At 38.4% G+C, this 10,923-nt stretch overlaps 1 protein-coding gene across 1 annotated transcript in view; it reads left to right on the forward strand.

Annotated features, from left to right (window-relative positions):
- MROH9 (maestro heat-like repeat family member 9) overlaps positions 1 to 10,923 on the forward strand; it is a 96,998-nt gene that overhangs the window by 78,958 nt on the left and 7,117 nt on the right. Inside the window, exons 11-20 of the mRNA XM_004688118.1 lie at positions 601 to 750; positions 1,704 to 1,858; positions 2,778 to 2,943; positions 3,836 to 3,978; positions 5,136 to 5,273; positions 6,755 to 6,875; positions 7,709 to 7,846; positions 7,979 to 8,155; positions 10,336 to 10,488; positions 10,588 to 10,704. Of these exons, the coding sequence (XP_004688175.1) occupies positions 601 to 750; positions 1,704 to 1,858; positions 2,778 to 2,943; positions 3,836 to 3,978; positions 5,136 to 5,273; positions 6,755 to 6,875; positions 7,709 to 7,846; positions 7,979 to 8,155; positions 10,336 to 10,488; positions 10,588 to 10,704 (1,458 nt within the window). The remainder of the gene's footprint in view (positions 1 to 600; positions 751 to 1,703; positions 1,859 to 2,777; positions 2,944 to 3,835; positions 3,979 to 5,135; positions 5,274 to 6,754; positions 6,876 to 7,708; positions 7,847 to 7,978; positions 8,156 to 10,335; positions 10,489 to 10,587; positions 10,705 to 10,923) is intronic.

A 10,923-nucleotide genomic window follows, 5' to 3' on the forward strand; every position in this document is an offset into this window, starting at 1 on the left:
ATATATCTGTTTTCTTAAAATAGGACAGGCCATTTATAAAATTGTTCATTTTGTATAATATTTGGTTTCATAGGCGGGATATGGGGAGGGAGATAAAACTATCAATAGCAGGCAAATTATAGATCTGAGACATACAGCAGGGGAAGATAAAGAAGGGGGTCAATTTTTTTTAAGGTTCATTTATTTGTGCATACAGAACTGGGGTACAGGCCAGAGGTACAGGGCTGCTGAGAGGATTCACTAGAGACAAAATGGGGAGCAGAACAGGCAGGTAGACAAAGTACACTGCTGAGGGGAACAGCAGGCAGGTCAGTAGAGGTCTGCAGCGCCATGTGGGTCACCTCGGGGGCGGAGATCTAACCTGTGCTATAGAAGTTTTTGGCTTCTTAGTGCTGTGATTTAACCCGCTGCCCCATGAGGGATGGCAGAAGGGGGTCAATTTTTAACATTTTTTTAAGGAGAAAAGAGCCCAGAACAACAAAGATGCTGAGAACCCTGCCTTCCCTTGGGTTATCTGAAGTTAGCTCTTTTGCTAACTAGTTTTACCTGGTTGACGTAGGTAGGTAAGCATGGAGGTCATGGTGCCCTTTATGTCTTCAGAATTTAGGACTGATCCTACTGCCAGCCATGCTGACGGACTTTGTGTGGAGCCTCCTGATGAGACTCTCTGCATCTGATAAGGAAATAGCTGCTGAGGCGGCGACATTACTGACCTTAACTCTGGAAGACCATGCCCACAAGGTCACCACGGTAAATATTAGATGCCTGGGGTGGGCTGTTCCGCAGCAGTGAAGAAACACCAGGTTTATTCTCAAAAAGGCTTTTCTTACCTGTTATTGCCCGACTTCTTTTCATATATATTTCTTGTCATTGCTCATCATGTTAGTTTAATCAAATCATTTTTTTTGTGAAAATTCTCAAGCATAAAGAAAAGCTTAGAAATAATGTAATATTCACCCACCAGTCATTCCAAATGACATTTTGCCATATTTACTTCAGCAGTGTTTAAAGAAATACACTGAAAACAATAAAACTGTAATTAAAATCCCCTGTGTAGCCATTGAGCATAATTGTTAAGACCTTTCAGTTGAAGGATAACTACTTGATGTGTACCATTTAGGGCTCTTCCTCCAACACATGTGCACCTTAGAGTTTTTAGATTAAAATCATCTTAATTTTCAGAGGGAAAATAGATAATTAGTTCCATTGTTATTCTGTTCCATTATTTTGACTTTCTCCTTAAAGGATTTTAATCAAACATATGTTTTCAATATTGAATATGTCTTATATAGTGAAATCTACTATGAAACTTTTAATGGGTATTGTCCCACTATACGTAAATGCACAACTTTATTCATCATCCAAATAAATATTTTCATTATGTAGTTACATCCATATATATGCTTTGTGCTAGTGCTTCTTTGGGTGTTAATTGCCTGCGTGATCATTCTCAGGAGGACTGAATTTTTACCTCTATGGTATACATCTGAGAAGGTACGAAACTCTTCTCCAGAATTACCAATATAGACAGTGCACTAAAACAATATTACTCAGTAATAATTTTTTTTAAAAAAAGGAAAAATGAAAAACACTGGATATATTAGAATTTTTGGCTACATGATTTCTAAAAATGAAAAGTGCCTGGCTTAAGAAGTGGCCATGGGAAAGGAGATTCTTGTTGATGTGTGAAATAATTTTTCCAGGTCTCTAAGATCGTGGATTCTATTTATAAGCAATTGCGTGAAAATCCTTCTCACGTTATGAAGCAAGCCATGTTGCTAGTTGTCACCTTGCTGACACGCACTTCACCGAAAAAGGTCATCTTTCAGCTTATGGACTACCCAGTCCCCGCAGACAAGTAAGGCACCTTCATACCTATGGCAAGGTAGACGCTTGGGTTCATGTTTGGATCATTCAGGTCTGGCTTAATATTTCCAAAAGAGAAGATTTTTATATCACATGACTGTAAGGCTGAAATAAGACCATCTACATCGTTTATATCCTTAGAAATTCCTGTAACATGAGAAATAACCACTCACTAAGACTTATCTGAAGCTTTAAACTGTGTTCTGCTGCATACCCCATAGTAAGAAACCTGTCCTCAGTTTGACAATGTAATATGACATATGTGATAAAATTATATATGAAGGACAGGTTTAAGTAGATCCACCTACCAAAAAAATAATGAAACATAAAAAATCTTCAGGTATAACTGGATGTTCCATTACTCTAGTCATGCTCTAGTCATACTACTAATTAAATGTAGCAAGTGGCTAATTTGGCAAAATGACACTTCTTTGAGCTCAGCTTTATAAAATACTTTCTTTTTTAATTTATATAGCATTTTATTTAGCTGTTAATTGCCTATTTAGTTTTTCAAATTGATTTTTAATATATTAATTTGCATTTCCACAATAGGTTTTAAGTATTCTATAATCCTATAATATCAATGTCACAAACGAGGGCTAAATGGCATTTGGGGTACAGAGAGTCCATTCATTTGTGCATTAAGCTGAACAAATATCTGAATAACAGTAGGAAATGAACTTGCAAACTATATTTCCCATATGACCATACCAAAATTATTTCTCTGTTTTCAAGGACAAGACTTCATGGGATCATTTGGAAATGGGAATATCAGTTAGTTTTGGAATTGTCTATAGTATATATATTTGCTATAAAAAAGATGTAAAAACCAAGACTCTTTATTATTCACATTACTATTCTGAATAGGAAATGAAAAACTTAGGGTTTTTATTATGGGATTATTTTCACAGCACTTTGATACTGATGTGGCAGGCAGCTGGTTCTGAGTCAAGTGTGGCCCCTCACGTGCTGAAGACTATCTTGTTGATACTGAAAGGGAAGCCTGGGGAAAGAGCCGATAGCCTGATGGAAAGAAGACGTTTCTCTATGGATGCTACCAACATGATGCCCGTGGCAGTAAATAGCATGATGAATATGTCTTTTTCTCGCTGTTCTTTTATTTTTTCTTAAAATATTTATTTATTGGGCCCTCCCTAGTGGTGTAGAGGGTTAGGATGCAGCACTGCAAGCAAGCCACAGCCGCATCAGTATGAGTTCCATCCCCTGGCCAGGAGGTGACCCACATGACACTGGCCTATATCCCAGTTCTGTAAGCATAAATAAATAAATCTTTAAAACAAAGGTTTATTTATTTATGTACACAAGAACTGGGACCTAGGGCAGAAGGGGAACGAGATGATTCACCAACGACAAAGTGGAGAGCAGAACAAGCAGATCTACTGGAATACACTGCTCAGGGGAGCAGCAGGTGGGATAGGAGTTCTTCTGATCTTGAAAGAATGTGTCTACAACAGATTCAATCATACATTTTTTTTTAACACAGTCCCAACTCTTATTCACTCATTCATCCAAAATATATTTATTGTATGCCTACTACGTACAACATTCTGATCGTGGAGCTTATGCTCAGATGAAGGACACAGAAAGGGGACCAATAAATGTCTTATGTGAGATGAATGAAAGCCTAGAAGAACTATAAAGTTGTGTCGGGCCAAATGTGAAAAGGGAGAGTTTATGTGATTTGGTCAAGATGATTAGGTGACCAACTGAATGAGGTTAAAGAATGTAGATTCTGGTCAAGAAGTTTCTAGTTCAAGAGAAGAGCATGGTCCTGGTTCAAAATTGACTTAGTCACTGTTACTACATGATTGAATGAATGAGCATACATGCGCCTTTCAAGTTTCCTACAAGGATGCTGGAAGAGATCTATTTTCTGGCCCCCCTCACTGAGGCTGTCTGGGTTTGAAGGAGATGGTCACACTCTCAGCCTCTTATCTTTCCTTTGCAGGCCTCCCAAGCCCTGTGTACATTGCTGCCTGTGGGATCTTACAGGAAAGCAGTGGCTCAGTTCTTTCCCCAACTCTTGATGGCCCTCTTGCTTCAGCTCTTTTACAGCAGCAGCTTGAGACTGGTGACAGAGAACAGGCCTTGGTGAGATAGTCACAGTTATTTCAGATTAATAATCATTAAGCTTCCAGCTGTCAGCTCTGTTTTCTCTCTTGGGTTTATATGTGGAACTCTTTATAACCCCTTGTGGAGTAATCTATTTGTACAGTTTTCTGTCTTCTGAAGAGTACAGTGGCCTCTAAACAACTTCCTAAATACCTAGAAGTTAACTTGGCCCCTCCTTTAATGTGTACATTGTGTAAACACTGCCCAGAAGACAGTTTATTCCTGCCACAATGAAGACAGGGGAGGGGTGTGGAGACTGAGAGGAGGAAGAATGGTGAGGAGCTTAAACCCCAAAGCCAGACGCATTCTACCTGTGTCATTCACACTGTTAGTCATCCCCGTAAGGAGTTATACATGTAAGATACAAATAATGTGTCCCATGTGCTTTGTGAAGTATAAAGTTGATTTGTGGTTGATGATGGGAAATGTGGGCCTATGATGGTCCACAGGGACTCTATCCAGCTACAGTGTTCAACCTTCCCTTTCACCCAAAGGAGTTCAGTTAACTCTGCTGCTCTCCAGGGAAATCTGGGCCCTAATGTCTATTACTTGCCAGCATTTTGTGGACATCTCAGCCAAACCATACTCTAAAACACAATGGAATATGTGAAGGACTATCAGTGCTTTGATGGTGGGTGTGGTGTGGTGAAATGCATCTTAAGAGGTATGAGTCTATACCTGTAAATCATATACAGTCTTGTAAACCAATATCGCCTCAATCAAATAAATAAAACACAAACAGTTCCATTAAGGTATTTAGTCTACTCTCTGCCCTCCAAAGCAGACATCCCCCAAATCATCCCACATTTGGTAAGAATATATCCTATGTATTTAAGAGAAAATAAAAAATAGCTTTAGCAAGTTACCTCATTATTTATCATGTTTTGGTAATAAGTTGTTAATAAGTTTCTGCATAATCAATCTTAGATTTAACATGCTATAATTTCATTTTAACCCCAAATCCCATATACTGCTAATCAGTGGAGATGAAGCACAGTTAGCAGTTTCTTCCTATGGAAATGTGCTCTTTCCCCAAGTCTGCAGCCTGCCCAAGGTGAAATGAAAAGGCAGGTTGGGGATAGTAATGTGTAAGTCACTGTCAGTGATAATCAGTCTTGCTCTTCTTTGAGCCGTAGCTATGCCCAGGATGCCCTGCGAGTTCTGCTGAATTGTTCTGGACTACAAGAAGTAGATGAGGCTCTAAAGATAAAGAATTGCTGGGAACAGTTTTCCCAGGCACTATTTCACCATCATGGAGTCTACCTTGTTGCCAAGTAAGATTAACAGCTTGGTACCGGGCTCTAGTTTCTATCCCACCTTCTCCAACTTTTGTTAGTAAGTCCTGTTTCAACATACACACTGCCATTCCCAAAGCTCTCCCAATGAAGTGAATTGTCATTTGATTTCTATTTCTTAATTTATTTTGAGGGGTTTCCCATTAAGAGAATTTTCCATTTTCTGCCCTCTTACTTGATGATCCAGATACCCAATTAACCTGTCGGGAACATATCTAGGAGTGAGTGCTCTTTTCTCCTTGCTAGCTGATTTCTGACTGAGGGACTCTGGCTATTAGAGATGTGCTCTCAGTTTAGAGAGAGTCAATAAAACCTGAGCTCGATGAGGTCAGTACATTTTAGAAAATGTAATGAAAGAGGACTTCTTTTTCTCATTCTAGAAAGGTTTTTTTCCCTCAGGTAAGCCCTTAGTGAACAGCAAGCTTCTAATTATAGCACTGGATTTTCTGATCAAGAATCAAGATACATGTTGGTCTTGACAACATGATGGGCCATTTGAAGCTGGGCTGACCCAGAAAATAAATACTCTGTGTGTGTGTAAGTGTGTATATATACATATGGTCACATGGATCTTGGTGGTTTAAAAATGGCATCTTATTTTCATATGGATTTTGTAAAAGTGTGGTACAGCTGTACACTGCAAGTGGCTAGCTAAGACTTCTAATAGGCTGTTTGTATTATTACATTCTAAGACACAGTAACAGTCTCCCAAATATGTATTTCTTAGATAGTATCTCCATCGCTAAGAGACACATGACTCAACCTTGAGATTTTCTTATTCAAGGTGTAGTCCACAGACGAGCAGACACAGCATTCCCAGGGAGTTAAAAATATGAAAAATCTCTTGGTCCTCTTCAAACCTACTGAATCAGAATAAGATCTCTGGATTTAAGTCCTGGTGTAGAAGACCAAGCTATAGTCTTCAAATACAATCTGGGCCACAATCTTAATCCTGAAGCTACCAATATGATCCAGGCCAGTATGTCCTGTGAGCCTGGCCATAGCCCAGGTGTTATGGAAAATGGCTTCATGAATCATTTCCTGAGTAGCCCAGCTTAAGTCGAAACACCCTTCTTCATTATGTCATTTGATAGAAGAGCTTGGCCTAAAACCAAAGTTAGTTGGCCATCTTGGATTGCTAAGATTTTTATCTTGTGCTAGTGGTCCCTTTGGTAAATTATTTGCTACAAGTTCACACAGAATGGGAGAAACAAGAAAAAGGAGTGATAATGAAGAAAGAAAGGAATGAACAGGGATCCAAATATAAATAACCCGAAGTCCGTGAAGAATTTGTAATGGAACTGCAGTTCACCTTCAGTTTGGGAATACTAGATCTTTCTTTTTATCTGACTGATACAAATTTTGTGTGAGAAAATGATTCTCTTTACAACCATTAGCATTCGCTGATGCAGACCATTTACTACTACTGTGATAATTCATCACCTTACTCTCCTTTACAGAACTCTCAGTGAATATAACTTTCCACAGTTTCCAGAGACCTTGCATTATCTTTACAAGCTCTCAGTGGAAGGTCCGAGAAGATCAGAAGACAGTATCATCACAATAATATTTCTCACTGAAGTAAGTTTTATTAAGATACTACAAATAATCAGATTCTCACTCCCTCTTCCTAATCCAAACTAAAACCAATTCTCCAAACTCCCATCTCTCTCTGAATAAAAGTATTACTAAGAGTTAAGAGAATGGCAGGCAGCTGAAATTGAGGTAGAGGTAGAGGTAGAACTGGATTATGAGAGGGTTGTCCCTTTCTCCTACTCCAGAAGTTGACTTTTGTCACTTCCTAGGGAGTGTGGATTTGCATAAGCACTGATCATTTTGTAGTATCAGTTCATACCTCTGCATGTTTCTTAAAGTACATTGAGAGGTGAGTTTACTAAAGATAGTAGGTAACACCTGGGATATATGATACTACAAATGGTCTGGTAAAAGAAGAAATGGGCTAAATACTGAGTAAAACAAAGATATAAAACTATATTACTTCATGTGAGTATTACACTGTGTATTGTAATTCCACACTATATTTAAACCAGTTGAGGACATTCTTCTGCTTTTACAAAAGGCATATAGAAAGTTTCTATAAACTGAAATTACCTGAATTAAATACAACTATTTCATAAATGATATATAGTAAAGAAATACTGATCTTAAATGTGATGCCAAGCATTTTTAAAACTTTGAGATGATTTCAAACTTCATAGTCAGCAAAATAGTTAACAAACTATAGAAAACATACCTACCCAGTATACTGTCCACTTCTAAAGCTTTCAGAGAAATACATAAATCAACTTGGTACTCTGTATTTCATATTTAATGACGATATCTTGATTTTTATGAGTAAAGCAAAAACCATACATTTGGCCTTACAGTTTTAATTATTAACTCTTTTTTTTCAGTTGCTGAATAACTTCTTCAAAGACCCATTCCCAGAAGAATTTTTGGTTCTTTTCAGAAACTGGGTCAATGATTCTAATTCTGCAGTTAGTAAATTGAGCCTTCAGAAAATTTCCAGCATGGCACCAGTTATTAACAAGGTGTGTGCATGTGTGTGTGCTTGGGTGTGTGTGTGTATGTAAGTAATTCATCACCTTATTTAAGTGCTACCAAATGCTACTTTGCCTCCTTTTAGTTCCAAAGTCCCACTATTTTCTTTCTTTTATATGTAGATAGAAAATGTCAAAAGTTTAATAATAGCCATCCTGGATGCCTTCCTTTCCAAAGACAAGACTGTTATAGCTCGGGCCTTGCTGACCCTTCGAAAACTTTTAGGCAAGCTGGACAAGGTGACCTACTCTTCTCTATGTACCAGAATTGCTTCCAGCTACTGTCCTCTCATGGATCATGTGAGTTAGTCAGTTAAGTATTTTTTTTTTAAGATTTATTTATTTATGTATACAGAACTGGGTACAGGCCAGAGGAGCAGAGGCGGTGAGAGGATTCACCAGAGACAGAGTGGGAGCAGAACAGACTGAACGTCTAAGTACACTGCTGAGGGCAGCAGCCGGCAGGTCAGAAGAGATCTGCGGCACCATGCGGATCAGCTCCCTGGCCAGGGATCGAAATTGTGCTGAAGCAGCTATGGCTAGCTTCAAGCTGTGCTTAACTCATTGTGCCACAGGGGAGGACCAAGTACTGTTTTTTTAAGCTATTCTATATGATCCTGAAAAAGTCTGCCCATAAAGAGTCAAAGAACAGCTCTGTCCTTGAGTAAGAGATGAAATATAACATTGTGACTATAGAATGGTTTACCCTGGATCTAGTTCTGCCTCTTATTAGTTGTGAGATCGTCAACAAAGTGATTCCTCCCCTTGTTACAATTTCCCACCTGTAGTAGTGTGTATATTCTGAAATTAGATTTGACATGTATAATGCTCCCCCAAAATGTTTGCTATTATACAAAACTCTAAATAAGAAAGTATTTTATTAGAAAGTTATGCCCTATAAAATGCTCATTTGGTGTGGTAAACTTGTTCCCAAAAAGTCAGTTAACAGTAATAGTTTTAATAAGAATATTTGATATTCCATTGAGAGAATCTGTTTATTTTAACAATATCTATAGTGAGCTGTTTGTGAACCAGAGAATTATTTCATAGCAAGTGATCTTACCAAAATTTGTAATTTCTTAATTATTTAGATGTCAGTCAATAAGGGAACAATATCATTTAATCTTAGAAAGAAGGAATTTAGTGACAAAAGTGATTTTCATGATATTTACATGAACTATTTTGTATATTCTCTAAAAAACCCTAAGTTAACACATAAGGAAACTATGGCAAATGAAGGAATTTTGGCCATTTTTATTCAACTAATAAGTAGTTGGTATATGCATGTAAAAGAATATTTTCAAAATGAAAACATAAGCATTCTTAAAAACTGGAAGGTGTTATTTCATTATTTTTTAAAAAGATTTATTTATTTATGCATACAGAACTGGGGTACAGGCCAGAGGTGCAAGGGCTTTGAGAGGATTCACCAGAGACAGAGTGGGGAACAGAACAGGCAGATCCAAGAAGTATACTACTGAGGGGAGCAGCGGGCAGGGGTGGGTCAGGAGAGGTCTGCCACTTCATGTGGATTACTTCCGGGGCAGGGATCGAACTCATGCTGAAGTGGCTTTAGCTTCTTAGTGCTGTGCTTTAACCAGGGTGGGTCTGGCAGGTGTTATTTAAAAAAAATAATAATAATACACTTGGGCCCTCCTTGGTGGCGCAGCAGGTTAGAGCACTGCACTGAGAAGCTAAAGCCACTTCCGTGTGAGTTCGATTCCCGCCTGCCAGGGAGGTGACCACATGGCGCGGCAGACCTCTCCTGACCCGCCCACTGCTCCCCTCAGCAGTGTACTTCGTAGATCTGCCTGTTCTGCTCCCCACTTTGTCTCTGGGGAAGCCTCTCACCGCCCCTGAGCCTCTGGCCTGTACTCCAGTTCTGTATGTACAAATAAATAAATCTTTAAAAAAAAAAAAAAACCCTCTTCCTCTTGACTTCCATTTTTTGTCTTCTAGAATCTTTACAATCCAATCACCTTTCTACATGACATAAATAACATTTGGAACTCTGGTTTTCTGTGGCATCATGAAAGAGTCCCCATTGGCATTATCTATCATCTCTACAAAGGTTGCATTTAAATACAGTATGATTGAATTACTCTAAGCAACTTTATAGAAATTTTCCCCAGTTATACAAATTATTCCAGCCAATTTTTAGTACATTAAGTACTAAACATCTTCCTAAACTTAAGAAAATTACATTTCTAAGAGGAATTTGTAATGCAATCTGAATTTTGGTAAGCAAATCTTTTAAAATCAAAAGAAATGACTCACTAGACAGAGCCAAGGTGAACCTTTTCTAAAAATATAATTTCATATATGTATATATGCAGTATATAAGACATGTACATACAAAGATATAGATAGATACAGATTCAAACATAAACAAAAATGGAGGCATAGATATCTCACTACTTCCAAGAAAGAAATCCTAGCAATATCCTCAAATGAGGCCTTTATTTATGTGCATATTCCAGAGTAATGCAGGCATTCGGTGCATGGCCATTCGACACTTTGGAGAGTTACTCAGAGACATGAGCCAATACACCTGGATGCTGAGTGATGTGATCTTTACAGGCCTGGTGCCCCTGATCCTGTTTTTGGAGGATACAGAGATAAAAGTCGTTAAAGTAAGTTCTCTGATCTTGCTTTTCTTAGTTTTGCAAAGAATCAGCATTTCCTGTAATACCAGACGAATCGATTCTCATTGACCTTTTCCTATTTCATAGGCATGTAAATTTACATTAGAAATCTGTGCCTTGGAACTGCATTGGTCAACAACATACTTGCTCAAACAACAAAATTACAACTTTGAGATGGTGGTGCTCAGCATCTGTAACAATCTTGTAAGTGATCCTTTAATGGTTACTACCATAAGAGTGATAGAAAGGGGGCTCTCCCTGGTAGTGCAGTGGGTTAAAGCACTGCATTATGAAGCTTTCAGAAGCTACTACAGCACAAGTTCAATCCCCCACCAGGGAGCTGACCCACATGGCGCAGCAGACCTCTCCTGACCCACCTGCTGCTCCCCTCAGCAGTGTATTTCAGTAGATCTGCCTGTTCTG

The sequence above is a fragment of the Condylura cristata genome, unplaced genomic scaffold (genome assembly GCF_000260355.1).
Source record: "Condylura cristata isolate star-nosed mole 26May11 unplaced genomic scaffold, ConCri1.0 scaffold00024, whole genome shotgun sequence".
Taxonomy (NCBI): Eukaryota; Metazoa; Chordata; class Mammalia; order Eulipotyphla; family Talpidae; genus Condylura; species Condylura cristata.